The sequence below is a fragment of the Stereum hirsutum genome (assembly GCF_000264905.1).
Source record: "Stereum hirsutum FP-91666 SS1 unplaced genomic scaffold STEHIscaffold_20, whole genome shotgun sequence".
Taxonomy (NCBI): Eukaryota; Fungi; Basidiomycota; class Agaricomycetes; order Russulales; family Stereaceae; genus Stereum; species Stereum hirsutum.
In genome coordinates this window covers 347,671-371,154 of record NW_006763150.1, presented here as the reverse complement: position 1 = coordinate 371,154, position 23,484 = coordinate 347,671, and the positions used below count along the sequence as shown (strand labels likewise).

Here is a 23,484-nt window from a genome sequence, read left to right as displayed (position 1 = left end):
GGGTATATATACTTGGTACCACATTGTCGAACCCACTCGCCGCGGCCTTTGCTTCAGAGCGATCCTGCAGTTAAGTTCTTCTCGGGCATGAACGGGCAGCATGTTGGACTCTCTTACGCTAAGGAGACATACATCTCAGCCCCTAAACAGGGGAAGAATTTCTTTAAAAAACGTGCCCAAATTTACTACACCACGATCACTGAGTCGTAATAAGAACAAGGTGAGAAGAGGGAGTCTCTACGTAGAGTATGAAGGTTTTCTCTAAATACACAGAGCAAGTTTTTCTCACGGCTAGTGAGGCCAATACGCTCGAACCATTCGCCAAACTGGTAGAGGATGAATTTCTGCTGTTCGATCTCAGTTGAAAAGTCAGCAAACGCGAGAATTTCTCCCACATTTTATCGGGTTTTTGAATTGTGTTATTGAATATGCGGACTTCAACGTAAATTGTGGCCCCCATATGCATCCGTAAATCAACGGCAAGGTAAACGAAAGAGTAGTAAGTAGGTAAAAAGAGCATGGTTGCATAGAGGAGGCTCGGAAACATAGTAGATAGTGGTGATAATACATATGCCAATGGATAGCATGCATGAGTACTGGATGACTAGAAAGTCACCCGGAGAATTTGAAGTACATACAATAACAGGAGAGAAGGAACCGAAGAAGCCTGAAGAAGATAGAAAGAGAAAGCAAGAAGGGGAGAGACTCCGACGATGGCTGGTGGAGGTGGTCAATAAGCTACGACCAGTCTACCGAAGGAAAGCGCCGTTCGTCTCTTCCTCAAGGAGCTTATATTCCGGCTGGAACTATTGCCCATCAAATACAAAGACCATCAACATCTGACCATCCCCACAAGTCACTTAAAATAAAAACAAAGAGAGGGACTCACGCTAATATAGGTATTCTCATACCACTGAATCGTCTTCGCCGTAAACTCCGCATCCTCAGGATCGATCACCGTCTTCTTGATCCCAGAAGTCCCCGCCGTGGCAGCTTCGACCGCCAGCTGCACCTTGCACATCTTCTCCAACGAAGCGAACAAGAACACGGCCTCGTCGACGGTCTCACCGACGGTGATCAGCCCGTGGTTCTGGAGAATACAGGTCTTGAACTTCGGCCCGAGTGCTTTGGCGATGTTGGAACCTTCTTCGGCAGCGAGGACGATCCCACCGAAGTTGTTGTAGACGCCTGTGAGATTGCCGCATCGTCATTGAGGTGGGAGTGGTGGGCGCGTGCGGGACCGATAAGATGAGTTCGGCGTGGGAGGGGAGAGAACGTGGTTGCGGTGCGGGATGTGAAGCCAGGTGTGTGAGCGGAATGACAGATATGGGATTGGGTTAAAGTTGGCGTGTACGTTGATGTATATGGGATGGGAGGCGCAAAGAGGCGGCGATGCGGGTAAAACAATAAACAATTCGGTCCCGGTCAGCATTTGGGTTCCAAAGGTATCGCGGAGCTCGAGCCAAAACTCGAAGGGCGACAGATGCGGAATGGGACACGAGGCGAACGCGAACGAATGACACTCACCGAGGTTATCGTAGAACAGACACGCGTCTTGCGTGAGGATGTCAATGGGCTTGCCGAACGCGGACCATGCCTTGCCGTAGAGAGAGTGGCAGTGAGCGGCAGCTTTGGCGTCTGGGCGGGCTTTGTGGATCGCGGAGTCTTTGCGTGTGAGGGGAGAGTGAAAAATAAGGTTAGCATCCAGTACGAGAAGGCTTTAGTTCGGGATTAAAGAATGCGAAGGTGGAGTGGGAGGGCAAAACGGCGTAAGGATGTAAAAAATGCCGAGAATGCTGCTAGATAGGGTAAACAATTGTGGTATGGGTGTGAAGATTGCGCTACGATGTATAGGATAAACGTGTGGCGAATAACACTCGTTCAGAGACCGAGGTTCAGTCTACGTAACATGAGAGCGAGCAGTGTTTGGAGGAACGAGGGGCGCGAAATGGATGAATAGGAGAACGAAGACTTACGAATGTAGAAACCGGCAGTGTTGATGGGTAGCTGAGCGCCGTGTTTCGTCACGTAGCCGTCTGGTCCTACAAGGCAGAGCTTCGATTTCTACGAGTGGTCGAGAAGGGTGTGAAACCAAGAAAGGGTCGACGGTTTAGGTACCGCGGCATTCCGCAAACGTTCGAAGTGTGGGGATGACGGGTGAAAGCGGATCGCGCGGAGAATGCAGATAGAAATAACAATACGGTGAGATGGTCTGCTCAAGAACGTATGCAGTAAAATATGTGGCGCAGACGTACGGTTATCGAGGAGAAGTGAACACCGAATGGGTTCATCCAGTAGTGCCCGGGCAGAACAGGGTCCTTGACGGTGATATGACCCGAGATACCCTCACCGAAGCCGGACTTGCCCCAGAAGCGGAAAGCAGCAGCCATATGAGCCTGAAAACGAGAAAACAATTGTCAGAGGAGCAGAGGGGTGATGATACAGGGTAATGCGAACCTTGATCCATTCGCGCTCATCATAGGGGTTGTCGAACTTGGGTACAGTGCCGAGGTCAATAGTGCCCTCTGCGTTACCCCTCCAGGTCCTGCGAAGAGGGTTCTCCTCCAGTTTATCGAGCGACTGGTGGAAGCCGTTGGCGTCAACGCCATTGGGATTAGTAGGCTTTGAGACCGGGTGAGCTGGGACGGGCTCGGAAGTGAAGGTAGCGGTGGGGGCCATGACTGAGTGGATCGCAAAGGGGAGAGTGATGGTTGGTGGAAGGGTGAGTTAGGGTCATAATTGGTACTAGTGTATGTATATGTGGTGCTGGCAGCGACTCGTGTCCGAATCGCGCAAGAACTCAAGTCGATTTGCGGGTGGATGGATCAAGGATGGCTGTAGTCTGCGCGGATATCTGCCGCGGGCCCGGGCCATAGTCCACTTTGCACAGAACGTCACGGCGAACAAGGAACGCGTCCGGAGGCAATCGAACCGCGGAAGAGTTCCCGCCGGCCTCTTGTTTGAAATACGCTTGCCTTCGCCGGTGGCGGAGCGGCCCCGGGAGAGTGCGAGGGGCCAACTGCCGGGGCGTGCACAATCACAGGCACGTCGATATCTGGGGAAGCCCGGGGGACTGGGGGCGAAGCACCAAACGTGGGGCGTGAGCGTGCGATAACGAGACATGCTGTGCCGTTGCTTTCTGGAGATAACACCCCTGGGCGTGATAAACAGGAGAATTGATTGGCGTGATGCGCTTGATCCTCTGCTTCTCTTCTGGCCAAGACCTTAAAAGCGAAGTCGCGCTACCAATTGCCTCTTTTCCGTTCCAAGGTCGGGCTCGGTCACCTCAGAAGGAACGAACGAAACGCAACAAGTAGGCCATGTTTCGCGACTTCAAGCTTCGTATCGAGCCACAGGAGGCCTCCTTTTCTGCACCGTCGGACGAGGCTGGCGCGACCTCGGAGGATATCAAATGCCAACCTGATCTCCTCCCTGTCCCCCCCTTACCGGACGGGCCTCGCAAGTGGGGAACTTTCCACTTGTTAGGATATTGGGTTGCAGAGGCCTTCGGTACGCTTCCGTGTTGATATTATGTCTCACATACAAGACCTATCAGAACTGATAGGACTTTTCTGACAAACAGGTATCAGGTCGGTCTTTGTCTCTTCGTATCGTGATACAAGTCCGGTGAGTTGATAGAACAAAAGTCAGTACCAGGTTGCGTCTTCTGCTGTCGCAGGCGGACTTTCTCCTGGAGCCACGATAGGCGCTGTTCTTCTTGGGCACGTTCTCGTCTGTGGGTACTTTGTTTCGTTCATATTTTCGCGACCGCTGAGTCGTTCTTTCGAACAATAGCTGTTGCATGCGCAGCTAACGGCTGGGTTGGTGCAACGTATGGTATCAACTTCCCTACCTTCGCCCGTGCAGTACGTCTTCTATTTTTAACTTCACCCTGACCCTGTCTCATCTTACGTCGATCGCAGTCATTTGGTATCAGAGGAACCGCTGTCGCTGTCCTATGTCGTGCAGTAGCAGCCATCGTCTGGTTCGGAACGCAGACATACCAGGGTGGTCAATGCGTGAATGTATGTTTCGGGTCTCTCGGTTGGTGGCTCAGGCTCACTAATTCTTTGTCTCCATCTAGACGATGCTTACCGCCATTTGGCCGTCGTTCGCAAGTTTTCCTAACCACCTGCCTGATTCGGCCCATGTTACATCTGCAGAGCTGCTGTGTTTCTTGTTAGTCTTGCGTTTCAGGTTCTAATATACGCCACCGACGTGACTCACCATATCGATTTTGTTTTTTCAGCATATTCTACATAATCCAACTTCCACTCCTTTGGATACACATATCGAAACTTCGATATCTCTTCGCAGTCAAAGTCGTCATCATGCCCATCTTCGGTTTCACTCTTTGTGCGTAGGCCACCTTTATTGGAGTCGAACGTGCATTACTTATCTTACGATTGCGCTCTTTCTCACCTCAGTCGGATGGGCAGTCGGCCGTGCGCATGGGTTCGGTCCTATCTTCTCCCAAGGGAGCAAGCCTAGTTCTACGCCACTTGCGGTCGTCTTCTTTTCCGCGATGACTTCAGCTATCGCTCCGAAAGCCACCCTGGCGCTCAATATCGCTGACTTTACGAGGTATGCAAAGAGTCCGAAGACCGTCGCATGGACCAATATCATCGCGCTCACTATTCCCGTTACGCTCTGCGCGTAAGTACATCCACTATCACACCCATCTCACCTCAGTTTGCGAGCCGAACCTGACCTTGACATATATGGCAAACAGCATCCTTGGTGTCGTCGTCACCTCCGCCACCGAAGTCATCTACGGCGTCTCCACCTGGAACCCTCTCCAAGTCTCCGCGCTCTGGTCCTCCCGCGCCGCCCAATTCTTCTCCGCGGTCTGCTGGGCCCTAGCCGTCATCGCGACGAACATCTCCGCCAACTCCACAGCAGTCGGCAACGACCTCGCCATCCTCCTCCCCTCCTACATCAACGTCCGCCGCGGACAATACATCTGTGCCATCCTCGGCGTCGCCGCCTGTCCTTGGATCGTGCAGAATTCGGCGACGAGCTTTACGAACTTCCTCGGTGGTTATTCCGTGTTTTTGGGACCCGTGGCGGGCGTTATGTTGGCCGATTATTGGATTTTGAGGAAGAGGAGGTTGGATTTGGCGGGGTTGTATGGGAAGCAGGGGAGCGCGTATTGGTATTCGTGGGGATTCAATTGGAGGGCTATCCTTGCGTTTTCGCTGGCGCTGGTTCCGAACCTTCCTGGCTTTGCGTTGAAGGTGAACAAGACATTGAATGTCCCGGTCGGGGCGAGCTATCTGTTGTACGTCGCGTTCCTTCTTTCTCCCCTTTTTGATCTGAATACTGAGTGTATCATACCTTGTGATCGTAGCTCCGTCGTATGGCCCCTCGGTGTCATCGTCTCAGGATCGCTCTACCTCCTCTTCAACCTCATCTCCCCTTCGTCCTCCCTCGACTCACCCAACGCATCTCGCACATACCCAACTCTCGTCTCTTCCTATCCTCCTCACCACACATACGACGGTCACCCGCAGGACGATTCCGATGTGGAGAAGCGGAGCGTGGTGGAAGATGAGAAGAAGCTGGACTCACGGTCGTCGGAGAAGACGTCTAGTAGTCTTGAGGGCAGTGGAGGAGATGTGAGTGTCGTGCCCGTCGTGACACGGTGAGACGAGGATGCGAACAAAAAATAGAGACAGGATGAGGCCAAGGCCTTGTGATCTAGTTCATTGATTTCTTGCCTCTTGTTTTGTTGCTATGATAGCTACCGTCCTTGTCTTCTCCTCCTCACCTTGTATTTGAGCACAGAGTGTCAAGCTAGATTTGTGATTGTGTACGATGTGGCAGGATTTTCTCTTTGACAGCTAGAGTGTTTTATCGTTTGTTGTTTTTATGACCTACCCTTAGATGTTTCCTGGTTCGGCATACCTTCGTCTTTATGACGGTTTGACCTCCATCTCGAAAGTACTATTACTTACACTGCTAACCAACCAGTTACTCGATGACCTTGGCCTACCGGTACGATATGTGATATCCGAACTGCTACTGGTATGCCTGAGAACGTATCGTCATCAGAACATCTTTAGGTCTCGTAACTTGGCATGCTTTTTTCCCTATGAGACGAGGAGCTCTCCCCTATTCACATTGTCTTCGGTAACGCACAGCAGCGTCAGGAAAATTTCTTCATACAAAGATTTAGCCCCTGACTTGACAGGAGACGGAAAGGAGTCGAGAGCGTTGTGGCTCAGGAGTGTCAGACGCTGACATAATGAACATGATCGGCGCCGATCATTTGGCGTGCAGCCTCTCGGTCCTGAGACCACAGAAATACTCCATCCAACATGGTTGAAAGCCACGACAATGCTTGGAAACCATAAGACGATCTACGAACCCAAGAAAGGCGTACAACAATGTATGCCCCGACCGAGCACGAAACTAGTAGAGACGTACAGATGCCTGCAAGCCTGATCAAGCCAGTCTGAGAAGAGACGCGAGGAATTCCACGCCAGCTCGTGCACCATCGACGATGCGCACCGGAGCGTGACCGGCTTCCTTCACGCCTTGTTGCACTAGCGATTCCATGCCTGCCATACCTACATCCACCAATGCCAACAACATCAAGCTGATCAATCACCTTTCCACCCAAACAACCTCGAATCAACGACGAAGGTAAAGAGAACTCACCCGCACATCCCAGTAACACCGCATCCGCACCCATCCCCGCCAGTCTCCCCGCCCCTTCCTTCATGTTCTTCTCCACTTTATCCCTGTCCCCCTCCCTCAACTCTACGACACCCAATCCGGTCGTCACCAAACCAGCGTACCTCACAGAGTTGCCTCCCATAAAACTGTAAACGTCTTGTGAGCGAAGGAATTTGAAACCAAAGCCGGTGGTGAGGATGCCGAAACGACGGGTGGAGAGGAGGGCGGTGGTTATGGCGGACTCGAGGATGCCGATGATGGGTTTCGTAGATTGTTCGCGGAGGATGTGGGTCAGTGGATGGTCGGAGACTGTCGTTCCAGCGCCGACAATCCAGATCAGATGAGTTACAGTCAGAGTTAGAAACGTCAGATGAGAGGGAGAAGAGATGGACGGACGAACGTACAGCAACAAACGAGAAACGCATCGTACTGGTCTAAGAGCCCTTTATCTCTGATATCCTCCCAGCACGCACTCGCGGTCAAAGCAGCTGTTGTAACGTCGTTGATGGAGGGAGGTGCATGGGATGGTGCCGTGTAGAATACGAGTGTACACTCAGGTGGTGTTTTGAGCGTTTCGCGAAGACCGTCTGTAACGGATTCTGAGGAGTTAGGGTTGATGACGAGAATGGACTTAGTGGCAGACATGGTGCAGCGATGAAACCACTGCAAGCGACTTGGTGGTGAAAGAGAGAATCAAGAGGTCCTGAGTATAATCGTTACGAGGCGCAATCCATACAAACGACAGCGCTTGAGCACCGCTCTCTGTTCACACCCGGCCGTGGCCACAGATTCAAACAAAGCATTCCAAGATGTGTCCCATCCGCTGAACACTCGGCGTACGGAGTTTGCTATGTCGATGGACATTGCAATAATTGGCAAGGCGCAGGCGAAGTGGTCGTGGCGGAAAGGAACAAAAAGTTGCAGCGAATGAACGAGCCGAACCAGCCCCTGTGGAGGTTTCGCCGCCGGCGAACATCAAACCTGTCGCGGAGTGCCACAGTGGCCCGGCCAGGCCAACAGAGGCCGCACCTCGACCATCTCCTCCATCTCGACATCATGTCCTCAAAGTGTCCCAGTTCTCACTTCTACCACCTATTGTCGCTCTCTCCGTCACTCGGGACTTACTGCACACGTTCACGATGACCACTTTAGCCATGCCTTCCCAAGGCTCTGAGAAGTCTCCCATCCTCGTCATTGGGATGGGCGTGATCGGCCTGACCACTTCCGTCCGTCTGCTCCAAGCTTCGCACAAAGTCCATATCCTCGCCACACAAATACCCTCCTCACCGCTCGATCCAACTTACTGTTCTTCTGCTGCTGGAGCCCACCATCTTAGTTTTGCGGCAGATGATGATGAGCGGCAGCGGAGGCTGGACATGAGGACGTTTGAGGTCATGATGAAGGAGGAAGCGGAGGAGGGAAAAGCAAGTGCGATCTTGAGGTTGACACAGAGGGAGTTTTATGGAACGGAAGGGGAGAAACATATCGAGCTTTTCGAGGGTTTGCCGGACGTGAGTCTTGATACGTCCCACTTGCTCTGTTACCTTGATCAAAGCGTAGATCAGTGCTGAAATCATCGTTTTCAGTTTAAAGTCGTTCTAAAGGAAGACCTACCTGCCTTCGCAAAGCATGCCGTCTCTTTCACATCTCTCACGATGGATACGACGCCCTATCTCCACAAACTCTTAGCCCTCTTCACCTCACTCGGAGGAACTTACACCCACCTGGCTACACCCCTTCCATCGCTCACTTCAGCCCTAAACCATCTCCCGTCATCGTCTCCTACCCCGCTAGCTATCATCAATTGCACAGGGATTGGCTCCCTCACACTCGGCGACGTGGACGATAAGACGGTCTACCCCGTCCGTGGCCAAGTCGTGGTCTTGGACGCACCTTGGATCAAAGAAGGTCGGACGTTGCAGGTCGGACAATTGAACGACGCGAGCGGAGAGGGAGGGGAGAGGACGTATATTATTCCACGGAGGAGCGGACAGGTTATCATCGGCGGGACGAGGGAGAATGGGGATTGGTGAGTCTCTTACCTTGAATATTATACCCCCTCCGCTTGATATTTATTATGCGACTTCGTTTCTATTGATAGGTGCAAAGACCCACGCCCTGAAACCGCAGAAGACATTAAACGACGCGCACTCCTCCTCTTCCCTGAACTCTGCCCACCTCACCTCCGGCCCTCCACATTCAACCCCTTCCCATCCACAACACAGTCGCTCAGTTCCTCCCTCCTCGACAACATAATCCTCAAACACGTCGTCGGGTTCCGGCCGGCGCGCGAAGGTGGACTTAGACTCGAGCGCGGCGATGATTTGGCCGCCAGCCTTCCTTCGTCGACTGCTTCGGGTCAGGTGAAGATCCCGGTCGTTCATAATTATGGACATTCCGGTGCGGGATGGCAATGTTCGTGGGGGTGTGCGGAGGAGGTGGTGAGGATTGTTCAGGAGCTTTGACGGTGAAAGCAATGGCGTAGGGGAATGAAGATCGGAAAAATGTATAAGTTGACGCTGTGCGGTTTACCATGTAGATACTTAGCTGGATAATATACCAGTCACTACCTCCCGTCTTTGGACATGCAGTTCGAGTATGATTAGCGACCGGTCAAACAGTGGATCTCGAAGGGGCAATGACAGTGGGTTGAACGCGTCTGCGGCGCGTCCAGTTCGAGATATTGCTGGCACCGCGTCACGTCACCGCGTGCTGGCTTTCTCAGGCTTGCTCAACAACCGCGCCATACAAAGAGAGCCACACGCAGAAAAAACACAGCTATACTAGCCATTCAGGAATGAGGCAGGACCGAGTAATATAACATTCAGAGAAGTTCATTCGCTCCCCCGGCAGCCTGTCTATATGTTGTACAGACTCCGACCGCCCACCATTATGTACACCCCAAGAAAGTTAAAATTCATCCAGAGAGGCCCAATCGTTCGTGGGGAACCAGACATCTTGAGCCTTAACATTCGAGGGCTCAGATAGACCTAAGCCAAAGTAAGCTAGGTTTTCGCACCGTTACTGAAATGATGCACGTACCAGCCATGAGATCGCTAAGTGATTCCTCCCATCTTTTCTTACCTCTGACTACGGCTTTAGGGTCCCATGATGTATCGTCATTCTTACGCGTCCAGTGCAAATCAGCTACAGATGAGGATGAGAATAAGTATGTTGCGAAAGAAGTGGTAATGGCATAAGATGATATGACTGACCTCCGCAACCGCCGAGCAATGAACAGCACGTCAGGTTTGGACAAGCTTGTCCTAACCTGTATATCGCAAAATCGAGGAGCGTGTTTGGGGTGATGTGATTACCACATGCGGAGGAGAAAGGATCCCGGAGAGATGAGATTGGCGAGAACACTCTCAATGTCAGGGAGGTAAGCTCCGGAAAATCGGGCTTCTGGTAGCGTATACCCTACATATATAAATGATGTAGAAAATATAAATGTTCGGCTTTACCATTTGGATACGCGGGGAAAGGTGCTTACCGTTCCGATGTCAAGGGACGAGCAAGGGCAGAAGTCGTAATAACATAATGTCAGTTCTTTGAGCCAAGGGACTTGCTCGCTGATGAGAGCCATAGTGGAAGACGGGTATAGATCGTCATCAGGGGAGTGCGGGTTAGTCTGCAGTTCTAATGATTTTAGTGCAGTAAATTCATGAAGGGTTTTCACAAGTTTCTGCAAACATGCGGAGGACCAATTGCGATTTTCATCGACGAGTACCAATTCAGATATCGTGTGTCGACTAGGAATACGATTGAGCCATGCGCTGGGGCCAGTAAACGCAATAAGGCCAGGTGTGGATAAGGGTAAGGGGTTTCTCGTGCAAGTGTCCCCTAAGATGTTGCGGTCAATTTCGCGATACATGTAATTCGAGTCTCTCAGTCGGCTGACCGGGGGTTATCGGGTAGGACAAATGTCAGCAAGCAGAAAGTCGAGGAAGACAGGCGTATGGGGAAATCAAGAGGTATGTGAAGGCGTACATAATTGACAACCTTTTGAGATTCGGCAGGCTGGTGATCATGACCTCGATCAGGGGTTCGAGCGGTGTAGACGTGTCCGAGTCAGCTTCGAAGAGCACCTCGCTAAATAAGTCAAATCGAGAGTCGGTAAGTCTACTGTCGAGGCATCCTTAGCACCTGAGATAACGTGAATGTAACAGCATACCTATAGCCTTCTATGGCCAGGGTTTGTGTACTAGTAAACGTTCGGTTGATGCTGCTCCGCACCATTGACTGACATAACGACCGAGTACAAGTCTGCATAGTCTGAAGCATCTTAGCATCATGGAAGAAAGGTACTAGAAGTTCTATATTTCTAAAGAGCTCTTTTGTGGCAATTTCTTTCCACTGTTTGCTAGTGCGGCAGAGCTCAGCTTTTTCGCGCTGAAGAGAGTGCCGTGCAATTTCGGTGAGCAGCTCAGCCGGGAGATGCGGTAGCTGCCTTTGATGGGGAATTGTTTCGTAGTCGCGGAGTGTAGGATAAAGATATAGAGTATCCATACTTGCCAGCCTGTCGATGATGCAGTCGAGGTTGTGAAGAAACAGTGAACAGGAAACGAGCGGCCCGGTGAGGAGTTGTGGGAGAGAATAAAGCGGAGATCCAATGCGACACGCAATAATCTCTCACGCTCTCGCTGACACGGCGACGCCACACAAGTGCCACATATCACGACAACAAATATATACTACAAAAGTTTCTCAGGTGGTCCTTGCTAGCAGAGGGCAGGACGACGGCTGAGCGCATACAAAATGTCTGTGCGCCCAAAATGCCATCAAAACAAATTCAATCTTCTATTCCTTACAGAACAGTGCACGTCTCTCGAAACATTGCTGCTTACTTTGCGGAAATGTGTGCCTTCTAGTGACAATGATCGATTCTCGGGCCATTTCTTTAGAACCATTTACGCTCATTCAATTTCTCAGATATTACATTGCATAGGGCGACAACGATCAATTTGAATTATAATAAACCGTAGATTGTAGTACTTAAGTACTACAGCGTGGAAGCGGATGCCAGTGAATTAGGAGATTCGATACTTGGGTGGGGCGTAGATAATATAAGAGGGGTACCTACTAGAGCTTCGCTAAGAAAACTCAACCAATAGCGGAGGTGATAGTGATGAACAGTATCAAGAGACATCAATGAATCGTACGAGGGGCGAAACCCAGAGACCTCAGAAAGGCTGAAAGCAAAGTAAGTAAGATATTATTCCTCATATCACGATGATCTCCCGTACGTACCAGCTTGAAGGATGTCCTCATCTCGCTTTTCAGATTTCTCCAACTCCAAGGTGTTTTTCTTGCCCAACCCGTTAGTACGCACCCATTTGAGATCATCTGGTTAACGGAAGGTGAGCATCATGTGCAGAAAAGAGCCAGAGAATTAGTGCTGAAATGTCCTGGACCTGAAACACTGACCTCCGCAGCCACCGATCAACGTACAGCGTTCCAATTTCGGGCAGACTTCTCCTACTACGCGAATTGAAGCAGTGATAGCTCCCGTCCTGACGACATGGCTGCCTCTACAAACCGACAAACTGTAAGGTTCAAAAACTCTGATTCTTAAAGAAACGAGCGCTGGAAAGTGTGGCTTCGCAGATGGGTATAGATCCTTCGTTGATAATCAATAAGAGGCAAATATAACAGTAAGTATTGATCTCGATAGTTCAAACATAAGGATGAAAAAGAGCGTACCTCCATCGCTAGAGACAGGCATGGACAATGATCGTAGTAGCATAGCGTCAATTCCTTAAGCCACGAAACTCTCTCGCTTACGAAGGCCATAGCAGCAGAGGGGGACAGACGATCGTTGAGGGCGCCTGAGCCAGCTTGAACGTGTAGCGATTCCAGCCCAGTAAAGTCACTAAGATCAGCCACAAGAGTCTCTAGAGAGCCAGCGGTCCAGTCAGGATCGTTATCGACAAGGACGAGTTCGGAGATAGTTTGACGACTGCGATTAGGGAGCCACTTGAGCCATTTGCTCGAGCCAGTGAAACAAGCAAGGTGAGGAGGAGAAGAAGGCACACGGTCCGTTTCAGTAGCTTTCTTGTCGTCGCAGTCGGCGACGCGGGCATCACAATATTGCAAGTCGTCTTGTTGGCTACGATACATAAACAAGTCGGAGGTCAGACGGGTCGGAGGACGAGTCAGAAAGAACGAAACATTTGGATCAAGTGAAGGGGTTTTATTGCGAGACGTACAGAAATGTCAATGTCATGAGGTTTGGCAGGTTTGCGATCATCTCTGTAATGAGGTGAACGAGGCGCGTATTGGGATCTCCAGACACGAAAAAGATCCCATCCCTGTATGAAGACAAGAGTCGAGTTTCAGTCTACACGATGCTCGCAGACATTCCAACCCCGGGTTAAAGATGCAGACTTACCAAAGACCTTCGATTTCTAACGTTTCAACGAAGCCTCTTCTCGCACTGCTCTTCGAGAGCGATGTGAACAAGTTGTGAACTCGAACCTGAAAAGCATAAAGCTTCAAGACCTTCATAGTCGGAGGCTGAGACAGGCGAATATTCCTATAGAGCTCTTTTGTCGTGATGGCCTTCAGGTGTTGACTAGTGAGACAAAGGCAAGATTTTTCTTGTTGAGGACAGTGTCGTGCAATCTCTGTGAGCAATTCAACTGGGAGACGACGCAGAGGCGGTAGTTTCTCCAGTACTGTACCTCCCAGACGTTAGGCGACGTCCGGTGTCCCAAGGGGCCCATCGCCCCCGCCAATTTTGCGCGAGTCTCCCGCCAAATGGGAGTTCCCACGTTATGTAAGCGTCGTCTAACTGCTGGGACGTACAGTATTTTGTGCGCCGATGGCGCCAGTACGGAAGAATCTTGAGCCCGAGTTAGAATAAGTCTCTGACAGAAGCCTAGTGGTGAGTTCGTCGAGGTCGCCAACATGAGGGAGAAGTTGAGAGGAGAGAGTTGGGAGGATGCGAAAGTGAGGGCTTTGTGTCATTTAAACCTTGAGCGGAGATTCAAAAACATGACACAAAGATCCTTCCCACGCCGCCCAAACTTGAATAAGGGAAGGTTGAACAAAGGAAAGGCAGTACTTGCTGGCACGCAGGTGCCACCCGTTTCGATGCTAGAGGTCACAAGCTCCATTCATGCATAAGACCATGCCAACAGCAGTAGAAAAGGTGGGACAAAGAGAAGACTTCGTGAGTTCTTGCAGCGGCGAGCTTGGATCCGCCTTCGTTCCATCCGGTACAGTGGCTCATGACTTGCATGCCCGCTTGTTGAGCGCACCGCTTCACAGCTGGCCCGGAACGTTCAAAAACACGTCTTCCTCGGAGCCATTGTGCCACCTATCGAGCTAGCTCGAGGTCAAGTTCCGAGCGAGACAGACGCCGCAGAGAGATAAGTATATAAGGGCAAACCGACGGCATATCGCACACCGACGGACGGATGGAACTCCTCCTCACCATATACATAATCCCCGTTCGAACCTCCCACGAAACCCTTCCTGGCCATTTGAGATGACGGAAATACATATAGAAAGACCTTGAGCGAGAAACATACACGATAGACGCTAATAATAGAGTGAGGACAACAGGCACGAAAGCGAACGAGGAAAAAATAATTAGTATGTACGGTGGTGGTGGACGAAACGGTGCACTTCAGCTGTTTTCGCACACGGTCGAGAGGAAGCGAGTGCATGCCGCAGCGTGCAATCCGGGCTGTTTTCGAGGTAAACGCCGCTCAAGCCGAGCGCAATATAGGAACACCGCCGAGGTCGGCTAGAGGAGTTGATGACGGATCCTGTCGTCTACGACCGTGTTCATCCCTCTTCCTCTTCCTCTTCCCCCGCTTCCCCCCTGCCTCTCGCCAGCCCCCTCGCGCGATACTTCTCCCTCTGCCCCAGTGCCGCGTCTGCGCTCCAACGCGTATTAGTACAGGTGCGTAGAGCACCGGATATCCTTCCTTCCCTGCATGTCTTCCTCATATATACCCACGACGACGGAACAGAATCAACCGGGGTCAATGAAAAGCCCCAACGCCAACAACCACTCATCTCACTACACATACCCCCCACTCCCGGACCCTCCTCCACCCTGCGCCCCAGAACCTTGGCTATTCCCAAACTGAGGATGCTGAAGGTGCTGTGATTGCGCCCTTCGTCGCTGCTGCTGTTGCTGTGTGTGTGAAGGAACGGGAGTGGCGCTCGCAGGGCCGGCGATAGGGCCGCCACCGACGTTGACCTTCATCCCGTACGGCCCACCTCCCGCTCCGGGGTGATGATGACTATGATGTTGCTGTTGCTGTTGTGGATGATGAAGTTGATGCGCATGCGGGTGGACAAAGCCTGCCCCTCCATTCCCCAAGCCATGGTGCGTATGATGTCCTCCTCCGTCCACCATCATCCCACTCCCACCAGCCGTCCCCGCTCCAGGACTCGTATTAGATAAGTTCGGAGTAGGCCCCAGCGCTCCATTTAACGAACTCACACCGCCACCCCCGACACCGACACCAACACCGACGGGTCCCTGTCCCGGCGCTGGGCCCGGCCCTAACCCCGTACCCATCCCAAACGCCCATCCATTGCCTATCCCCACCCCAGCGATGATCTCGTCCACCCAGTCCATACCCAATGCGTTCAGATCGATGTCCCACCCGGTTTCCATACTGACATCCTGAAGCCCCGCGTTCCCCGTCGTCACAGCATCCATCCCGCCAATGCCTACCGACATATTGCCCCGGTCGAGGTCCATGGGCGCCAAACCGTCCGCATTGCTGCTACCGCTAACACTACCCCCGACATTGCCGGCGCCGGAACCGCTGGCCACTCCGCCCATCGCCTCGACGGCGGCTGGCAGATCGAACCGGCCTTCTAGAGCAGCCACCACGTTTCCAAACTCGTCTACGCTGGGCCTCAAACACGCCGCTACGTTCTCCGCCCTCATCAGCGCGGGTTCTGCGAGGTCCCAGTCGTACTTCTCGTACGCTGTGTGCAGGGTAGCAATGAGTCTGGAAAGGAGGACGAGAGGGTTCGTGTGCAATGAGGCGCGGAGGGTCGTTGTCGATGACGAATGAGGATGATGGTGTGGAGAGAGGGACGGGGAGTGCGATGCTGACTCGGGCGGGGTCGGAGTGGAGGTTGTGGCGAGGGAGAGACGGATGAGTGAGGACGTGAGGGAGGAGAGAATGTGCCCGACATCTGCAAGTAGTTTATCGGGTGAGTAAGATCCGTAAATTTGTGTGTGAGAGGAGGGGAAGACACGTACATGGCAGCCAGAAGCCATCGTACGCAGGCGCAGGAAGCGAAGCCACATAATCCACCACCTCCCGGAAAATTTCCAACGTCTCCGGATCAGGTGTGAACCTGACAATGACAATTCCGTCAGATGAGCCGTCGTATCGAAATCGAAATCGACTTACGGGCTCCCAAGTCCAATATTCAACTCAATCGATATCCTCCTCAACATACACCTAAACCCGAGCAAGCACGTCATCAACGATGCCACACCCGTAGGTATCGTCTCCCCCGCCCCCGTCTCCTTCCCCGCCGCCGAGTTAGCCCCATCGAATCCCCACTCCCTCCTCACATCGCCCAACAACTTCGCGCAACTCCCCTCGACCTCCACAACCCTCTCCAACCTCTCCTGTCTGCTCAGCGTCTCACTCTGCAATGTACACACCCTCTCCTGGAAATTCGATACGAGGAGCGAGAGGCGACAGAGATGCAGGAATGATTCTGCCGATCGGGTCGGGTTCTGGTACGCAGGGTCTGTCAGGTCATGTTGCTGCTGATGTTGCTGCTGCTGCTGCTGCAGTTGTTGTTGCTGATGGAAGGCGAGAGTATTGGGATTGGGATGCGGGGCGATGGCAAGATTGGAGGTAGCTGCCGTGGCCGTAGCGATCGGCGAAGGTGCAGCGCTCGATCGTGCTCCAGGTCCGCCCGACACTCCATACGCAGATGAAGGAGACGTCGCAGCCGACGCAGGCGAGCGTGATTCACGCTGAGACTGTACTTGTCCGAAAGACCTGTCCATAGGGCGAGCACGGTCGTTATTGGCATTTGAGGGAGAGTCGGAGTAGACGGGCCAGGGGTGCGAGTGCGACGTGATGGTGGTTATTTGTTGGATGGTTGGGAGCGGGACGTTCTGATTCGAGGATTGTATATGTGACGGTCTTGAGTTGAGGAAGGACATCCTGTACAAGGAAGTCAAGAGTTGAGGTGAGTATGGTCTAACAAAGGTAAGCATAGTACTACGTTCGCTGTACATCTGTAGTGTTTGCCCTCGCCGTCCAAGCAATTCAAAGAATTGGAACTAGGCGCGCAGTACCGGTCATACAACGGTGTCTACGAATGACGATAGGAAGTCTTGCACGCTCCAGAACGGCCTCCCGAGAAGGTTTCCCGCAGATCCCATCTCCCATTCAATTCTCACCCGTCCATCTTCTCTCCAATGAGGATTCCCAGCGAGTAAGCCATTTTCAGCCCGTCCTTCCAAACCAGGAAGCACGGACGGAACGGGCGGAATGAGAACTCGAGGCAGTGCAGAGCAAAGATAGAACGACGAGGGGCGCAAAGTTCAGATAGAACAAGTGACGTGGCGCGGCGCACAGCCAATGAGCGCGGTGATAACGAAAGAAAAACATGGACGCGGCGAAGGGAACACACTCTCGCACACAGAAAAGAAAGAAAACAGAATGGAAGAAAAAAAGAACGCGACTCACCAAGCATCGTGTATCCTCAGCCCCCACCAAAGCACCTTCCTAAAATCCTTCTCCCACGCCGGCAAAGCCCACGTCGTACAGTCGATATGCAGCCCCAACAGCTGCGCCTGCGCGATCGTCTATTACGTCCCAACGTCAACAACAAAGTCGTCCCCTCTCACCAATTCCCTCACGGAGCGAAAAGCAAGGGTAAAGGATTTGAAAGAAAACACACCTTCGCCAACCCCAAATACCTGCCCTCCGCATCCAACACCGGCCTCCCACTCGCCTCCAACAGCGCCACACTAACCCCCACCAGCCTCCCCACCGCCCTCTCCTCCTCCCCTCCCCCACCCCCAAATCCGCATCCGCCGCCCCCGAACCCGCCCCCATTGCCCGTGAAATCGATCTTGCGGACGTTGCGCGACGAGGAACGCCAGAGGGGCGTGTGTGCAAGGGTGGTCAGGTAGATCTTGCGCAGGAGGAGAGGGTCGAGATGGGATTCGAGGTGTAGAGAAGCATAGGGGTTGGACTGGTTTGAAGTGGAGGTGGTTCCGGAATCGTTGTTGTTATTGTTGCCGGTCTCAGTGTTATTGAACGCCCCAGGCGAAGTATTGAGTATCCGAACCCCATTCGCATTCGCATTCCCTTGCAAACGCGAAGACTGCTGACTTCCCACAGTCCCCGTCGGCGTCGTCGTCGGCGTCGTAGACGCACTACTCGGCGTCGACGGCTTACTGTTACCCATCCCCGTCCCCGTATTCCTTCGCTGCTGCTGCTGCTGTTGCTGCTGCGATATCGAAGCCGGCGCCGGCGGGGGAATCAGCACCGGAAACGCGGCGTTGAACATGTGCAGGTACGTCAGTAATAGATGGATCTCGGGTGGCGGGGGGTTCAGCATCGAGAGCGCAGCGCGGATCAGGTTGAGTTGTTCGTCGGATGGGTGCGCGTTCAGACGGCCTAGGTAGGGGAGAACGTGGACGCGGTCGTAGTCGATGTCGTGGGCGGGATCATGAGCCGGGTCATAAGCGATGTCGTGGTCAGAGTCGTGGGCGATGTCGTGGTCAGAGTCGGGGTCGTCGTGGTCAGAATCATAGTCGTGGCCATACGCGCACAGGTGATTATGGTCGTGTCCGTATTCATGCGCATAAGCACACGTATCGAGATCGGTGAGGATGGTGAGGTTCAGGTGGCGGCGATAGTCCATGGTGAGGGTCGAGGTCGTTCAGACAGCAAACGGCAGATAACAGCGAAGACGAGGACGAATGAGGACGGGGACGAAGACGCGGGTACGAATGAGGACGGGACAAGGAGGGGTACACAAACAAGAGCAAACGGGTTCAACATCATCAGCACGGCTCATGACGCTCACTCAAGAAGGGGAGGCACTCACGATCCGCCTTATGGTTGAATATGATATACTGCGTTGGATCGAGTGGGAAAACACAGGACGCCGCGTGAGTAAGAGTAAACGAGTGCAGGGCGCCGCGTGAGTAGGCGAGTACAGCACGCCGCGTGAGTGAACGGGTGCAGCACAGGGGGAGAGGTGAGTGGCATGTTATTCGCCGCCGCCGAAGGGAGGTATAATGAAACGGACGCATGCGATGCGCGGGTTTCGTTTTCAATAGAACGAAGGATGGAACGAACGCGGCGGAAGAGGGGATAAGGGATATGAATGGCGAAAGCATCCAGACAATGGCACGACGAATGATAAAATGACAAAATGCCAACATGCCACCCAATTCGCACCTCCACCTCCACCACCGCCAAAAAAACATAACCAAAAACCAAAACCAAAAACTCACCTGCGGCTTACTCCTATCCACCGATATCTGTCTAATATACCCACTCTTCTGTTTGCCCCCACCGATCCCCCCTCCTCCTCCTCCTCCCCCTCCGCTCCCGCTTACCTCCGCCTGACTACTCTCCGGCCCCGCCTGTCGCGTCCCAATCGGCAACAGATCGTCCGTTAAGAGTACCGTGATGACATGTGGCGCCAACGTCTCCGACACGCTCAGATCGAAACTCGCCGGTTCGTTCGCATGGGGCATCGCCCCTCCCCCTCCCCCTCCTGCTCCTGAACCTGCACTGGGAGGAATCCCGCCATAGGAAGTATACCCCCCACCTGCGCCATAACTCCACCTCGTCCTCGAATGCGTCGGATGTGGTAAATATCTCGCATTCGGCTGATAGGGCGAATACTCCGCCTGCGTCGCAGCCTCCATCAACGCATGCATACCCTCCAAATCAGACGACGTGCGCTGTCTTTTACTCGGTTCTCCTGCTCCTCCTGGACTCGCATATCCACTTCCTCCTCCTCCTCCTCTTCCTAATCCACTACCTCCGAATCCACCGCTCCCGGGATTGTGGTGGTGATGGCCGTTAGGACGCGAAGGTCCGGCGAGGGAGGGCAGGGTCGTGTCGTCTTGCGGAGGAGGAGGTCTTTTGGCGGGTTTTTTGCGTTCGGGGGGCAGTTCGTCGAATGTGCAGTTTTTCCGGGTTTGTCTGATTGTGCAATTCAATGTGGTTTGTGTGATTTGAGTGTGCGTGCGTGCGTGCGAGTGTGGGGTTGATAACGTGGATGGAAAGGGAAAAGAGGAGATAAAAATAGATTTTAGGTGGAGTGTGGGGTTGAGCGTCGAGTGTCGAGTATTGATTGTCGAGCGTTGAATGTTCCAATGAAGTGGTGGGGTAGTTTGCGGTCAGTTAGCAGGTCGCGTTCGAGGTCGTTTTTATTCGGTGTGTCGCAGGTGTTTAGGAGAGGTAGGTCAGTCCCGATGAGCTTTCTACAGCAACATAGAACTGAAGGGGGGAAGAGCAAAGAGAAAGAGCACGAACTGGCATTCGACACAGGGAGGTCCTACGTCCGGTATCGCGCATCTCGTCTTTGCTTTTCTCTGTGTATCCAGATGCGCATTCCATTCAACGAGCCACACGAACCCCAAAGAAAGAAGCAAGTCGTAAGTCAAAGAGTCAAACGGAGCGAAAGCAATGCAAAGGTTGCATGAAAGAACGAGATGAAATGAAATCAAAGGGGGTAACGAAAACCTCGAGCAAAAGCCAAGCCGAAGATCACGTCTCGAAACTCTTAAAAAGAAGAAAAGAGAACGTACACACGCATCGCACGGCCTATTCTTCCTCGACCGAAACGGCCTCGAAAGCGTCGACGGCGGAAACCCAGGCAGCGTCGTCCCCACCGCAGTCCCACCTCCTGTCCCTCCTCCTCCCGTACCTCCACTGTTCGCATTCGTGCTAGGCGGTGCGCTCGCCGCCGTCTGATTTTGTTGTGCAGGCGGACTGGGACCCGAAGCCGCCTGTGGTGATTCCGAGGAACGTTCGGGCATAGTAGTAGTCAGAGGGTATAAGAACGCGGGCGTCTAAGCGTAGGAGTTATAGACTGTGGGAGTTGGCGAATTCGAGTTTCGTACGGGTCGCTCGGTCGGGCGGTCGATAATCAAGAAAAGAGCAGATCAAACTTCGAGCAACCGTCAAAACTTCAAGCTTCAAGCGAGGCAGGCGCTCCCCCTGTCCTTCCTATTCTTCTTCTTCTTCTTCTTCCTAAAGTCCCTCTTCCGATTCCTAATGTCCTGAATAAACCAAGAGTTAAATCTTTTTGCGATGTTACGGACTGCTGAACACGAGCACGGATGGGTAGGCTGGGCTGGGATGAGGCAGAGAGAGAGGAAGGGAAAGGTGAAAGGGATGCGATGGATGATTCGGCCGTAAGGGAGCCCGCCTGATTGGCCACGCGCCGCCCAAATCTTCGAGGCCAACGTTGAGCACGCCACCGACTCAAGGCCGACGAACCCCCGACGAAACACCCCGAAGGGCCTGCGTCTTCGTCGTCGTCGTCGTGCATGGTGTTGTGCATCGTTCAAGCTTCGTCGACTGAGACGACGATGACGGCTTATAGATATATCCCCGACTTCGGGTGATTTGCTTGCGTTCGTCATAACACGCAAATCTTAAATTCATGTCTGAGATACATTGCATACGCACCGTTCCGTCGGGGGTAAGTAGTAAGCGATATAAGCATGGCGCAACGTCACGAACATTTGTGAGATAATAGATATAATCTTCATTTGCACGCGATAGAGAACCACAAACAGCCCGTTAAAAAAAGAGAAAATAGGGAGACACGACGTTTTCTAGACCTCGACGACATCGCAGCCCCGGCCTGCGATAAACCTTCCCAACCTTGTCTTTGATCTCCCAAATAATCATAACAATACGCACACTATGAGCCTCTCCCTCCTCCCCTCCCCCCTCACGCCTCCTCCGGAGGCTCCACCACCCCCCTCTGCCCCACAATCCTCCCATAACACTCCACCCTCCTATGCCTCTCAAAACAAAACGTCTTCGCCTTGCCCGGCTTACACTCGTCCAGATCAACATCAGCAACGATCAGTTCGTCGGAGGAGGTTTTGTTTTCGGCGAGGATGCGGCCCTGGGGAGAAACGATCATGGAGCCGGAGATGAGCTCGAAGTGGTTGTCGTCGAGACCGGTGCGGGCGGAGGTTATGCAGAATGCTGTGGGTGGGAAGGGCGGGGTGGGGGCGAGGGGCGAGGGGTAGGTGATAGTTTTGAGTAGGAAATTCATGGTACGAATAGGACAGCGACGTACTAGAATTCGTGTACGCATTCGCCTGAACGACCAATTTATGGTGGAACTACATACACGAAAGGATACGATGTGAGCTATAAGACAAGTTCGTGTGGCCCGCCACCACCCATCAACGCCACCTCGAAGCGACGCGGTAAAGACAAAAGAAAGACGAATGATGATGGAAAGACGAACGAACGCACCATCGCATCTTCCCTAGCCTGCTCCCTCGTCAAATCCGGCGACGAACCCCACAGCTCGGGCGCCCATGCCGTCGTATTCTAATCCCGCAATCCACCCCAACAAAAAAAAAACCCACGACACCACATCACATAACGTCAGCACTTAGTGGTACAAGGAGCGAGGAACGTTGAAAAGAAACGATGAGACTCACATATCCAATACACATAATCTCCACCCCCTGCAATCCATAACACCTCCACCCCTCCGCCCACCTCCTATCATTACAGATCAACATCCCAACAATCGGACTCTTCTCCACCTTCTCTCCCTCATCTCCCTCTACCTCATCTCCCTCTACCTGTGCTGGTGGCCACTTAGCCTTCAACCCCGGCGCCCTGAACGCCTCGAACCCCAAGTCCCCAGGCCTGAAATACCGCTTCTCTAACTGATTCGTAGTCTTCGGGTCCGTGCTGAAAGGCTCGTAGGTTCCGGGCAGGTGGACTTTGCGGTATTTCGAGAGGACTGGAGGCAGTGGCGCACTCGTACTGGTGGGAGCAGAAGTACCAGTGCTGGTGGGAGAAGGAGAAGGAGTAGTAGAGCCAGAGATGTATATGGACGTGTTGTAACCCTGTGGGTATGGTGACGAAGAGGACGAGGAAGGGGTGTATAAGCCTTTCCGCAACGCCTCGATGTCGGGCGTGCTCTCCGCGTAACCCACGACGACATCGAGCCCCAACTTGCCCGCATGGCACACAAATGTCCTCAACACATTCTCCTCTCCTTCCTCTTCCCCACCCTCTCCTCCCTCTCCCTCTACCCCCTTCGGCACGTTCTCACCGCCTTCAAGAAACCCATCCCTCTCATAATAACTCCCCAACTCCGCCTCGCCCAAAAAATACCTTGGAAAGAATGTCGTGAATGTCGTTTCGGGGAAAACGACGAGTTGGACGGATTGGGCTGCTGCTTGGTCGAGGAGGGAGATGAGGCGGGAGAGGATGGAGGAGCGCGGTGTTGTAAGGTCGATGTGGCCGACTTGGGCGGAGGCAACGCGGAGGGGGCGGGGCATTGTGGTTTAGTGGGGGTGGGTGGGAGTGAAAGGGGGTGGGGAAAGGCAAAGGGAATGGGGGGGAATGGGGGGGGGAGATGAGCGAGAGGGGTGGCGGAGGAGAGGGGGTGGGTAGATGTGGGTGAGAGGGCAAGATGGTGCGTTCACCAAGGAGGCAGCTGCAGTCGATAAGTGCCAATGGGATCCTTCCGGGCACTGCAAGAAGAGAAGACGAGCACCTACGAGCACTTAGACGTACGCAGAATCAGAAGTCACGACTTTGACCTTGCTCTGAACTC

At 53.0% G+C, this 23,484-nt stretch overlaps 6 protein-coding genes across 6 annotated transcripts; 2 read left to right on the top strand and 4 right to left on the bottom strand.

Moving 5' to 3' along the window:
• Window positions 1-856: 856 nt before the first annotated feature.
• Window positions 857-2,679, bottom strand: STEHIDRAFT_68131 (arad-like aldolase/epimerase; the record flags this gene model as incomplete). Its single annotated transcript, XM_007310325.1, has 5 exons — window positions 857-1,188; window positions 1,528-1,665; window positions 1,977-2,064; window positions 2,256-2,396; window positions 2,458-2,679. The coding sequence occupies 5 exons, from the start codon at window positions 2,677-2,679 to the stop codon at window positions 857-859; spliced, it is 921 nt and encodes a 306-aa protein (XP_007310387.1).
• A 525-nt stretch (window positions 2,680-3,204) lies between these two features.
• On the top strand, window positions 3,205-6,024 carry STEHIDRAFT_125919 (NCS1 nucleoside transporter family). The gene is made up of 10 exons (XM_007310434.1): window positions 3,205-3,510; window positions 3,624-3,627; window positions 3,648-3,736; window positions 3,796-3,866; window positions 3,924-4,025; window positions 4,085-4,179; window positions 4,250-4,356; window positions 4,428-4,656; window positions 4,733-5,281; window positions 5,351-6,024. Exons 1-10 carry the CDS (start codon window positions 3,321-3,323, stop codon window positions 5,646-5,648), a joined length of 1,734 nt encoding a protein of 577 aa, XP_007310496.1. The 5' UTR covers window positions 3,205-3,320; the 3' UTR covers window positions 5,649-6,024.
• A 423-nt stretch (window positions 6,025-6,447) lies between these two features.
• On the bottom strand, window positions 6,448-7,326 carry STEHIDRAFT_162776 (uncharacterized protein; the record flags this gene model as incomplete). The annotated part of the gene is made up of 3 exons (XM_007310433.1): window positions 6,448-6,572; window positions 6,664-6,990; window positions 7,086-7,326. The coding sequence occupies 3 exons, from the start codon at window positions 7,324-7,326 to the stop codon at window positions 6,448-6,450; spliced, it is 693 nt and encodes a 230-aa protein (XP_007310495.1).
• Window positions 7,327-7,835: 509 nt separating this feature from the next.
• STEHIDRAFT_68352 (DAO-domain-containing protein) lies at window positions 7,836-9,146 on the top strand (the record flags this gene model as incomplete). Its single annotated transcript, XM_007310340.1, has 3 exons — window positions 7,836-8,192; window positions 8,268-8,710; window positions 8,783-9,146. The coding sequence occupies 3 exons, from the start codon at window positions 7,836-7,838 to the stop codon at window positions 9,144-9,146; spliced, it is 1,164 nt and encodes a 387-aa protein (XP_007310402.1).
• A 4,912-nt stretch (window positions 9,147-14,058) lies between these two features.
• STEHIDRAFT_150563 (uncharacterized protein) lies at window positions 14,059-21,038 on the bottom strand. Its single transcript, XM_007310432.1, has 9 exons — window positions 20,468-21,038; window positions 20,193-20,251; window positions 19,160-19,859; window positions 18,748-18,775; window positions 17,590-18,314; window positions 17,376-17,494; window positions 16,074-16,847; window positions 15,920-16,017; window positions 14,059-15,852 (listed from the first exon to the last, which is right to left on the bottom strand). The coding sequence occupies exons 1-9, from the start codon at window positions 20,696-20,698 to the stop codon at window positions 14,714-14,716; spliced, it is 3,873 nt and encodes a 1,290-aa protein (XP_007310494.1). The 5' UTR covers window positions 20,699-21,038; the 3' UTR covers window positions 14,059-14,713.
• Window positions 21,039-21,621: 583 nt separating this feature from the next.
• STEHIDRAFT_105405 (N-carbamoyl-D-amino acid hydrolase) lies at window positions 21,622-23,206 on the bottom strand (the record flags this gene model as incomplete). Its single annotated transcript, XM_007310431.1, has 7 exons — window positions 21,622-21,884; window positions 21,979-22,024; window positions 22,161-22,238; window positions 22,352-22,450; window positions 22,499-22,679; window positions 22,794-22,912; window positions 22,970-23,206. 7 exons carry the CDS (start codon window positions 23,204-23,206, stop codon window positions 21,622-21,624), a joined length of 1,023 nt encoding a protein of 340 aa, XP_007310493.1.
• Window positions 23,207-23,484: the final 278 nt, after the last annotated feature.

Excerpts from the sequence above, each read along its gene's own strand:
- STEHIDRAFT_150563 (XM_007310432.1), bottom strand. The coding sequence starts at position 20,698 with ATGCCCGAACGTTCCTCGGAATCACCACAGGCGGCTTCGGGTCCCAGT. Across the intron at positions 20,252-20,467 it reads ATAGGCCGTGCGATGCGTGT|AGAAAAGCAAAGACGAGATG; the intron begins GTACGTTCTCTT and ends CTGGATACACAG. Across the intron at positions 15,853-15,919 it reads CGATGGCTTCTGGCTGCCAT|ATGTCGGGCACATTCTCTCC; the intron begins GTACGTGTCTTC and ends AACTACTTGCAG.
- STEHIDRAFT_125919 (XM_007310434.1), top strand. The coding sequence starts at position 3,321 with ATGTTTCGCGACTTCAAGCTTCGTATCGAGCCACAGGAGGCCTCCTTT. Across the intron at positions 3,737-3,795 it reads TCTTGGGCACGTTCTCGTCT|CTGTTGCATGCGCAGCTAAC; the intron begins GTGGGTACTTTG and ends TTCGAACAATAG. Across the intron at positions 4,180-4,249 it reads GCAGAGCTGCTGTGTTTCTT|CATATTCTACATAATCCAAC; the intron begins GTTAGTCTTGCG and ends TTGTTTTTTCAG.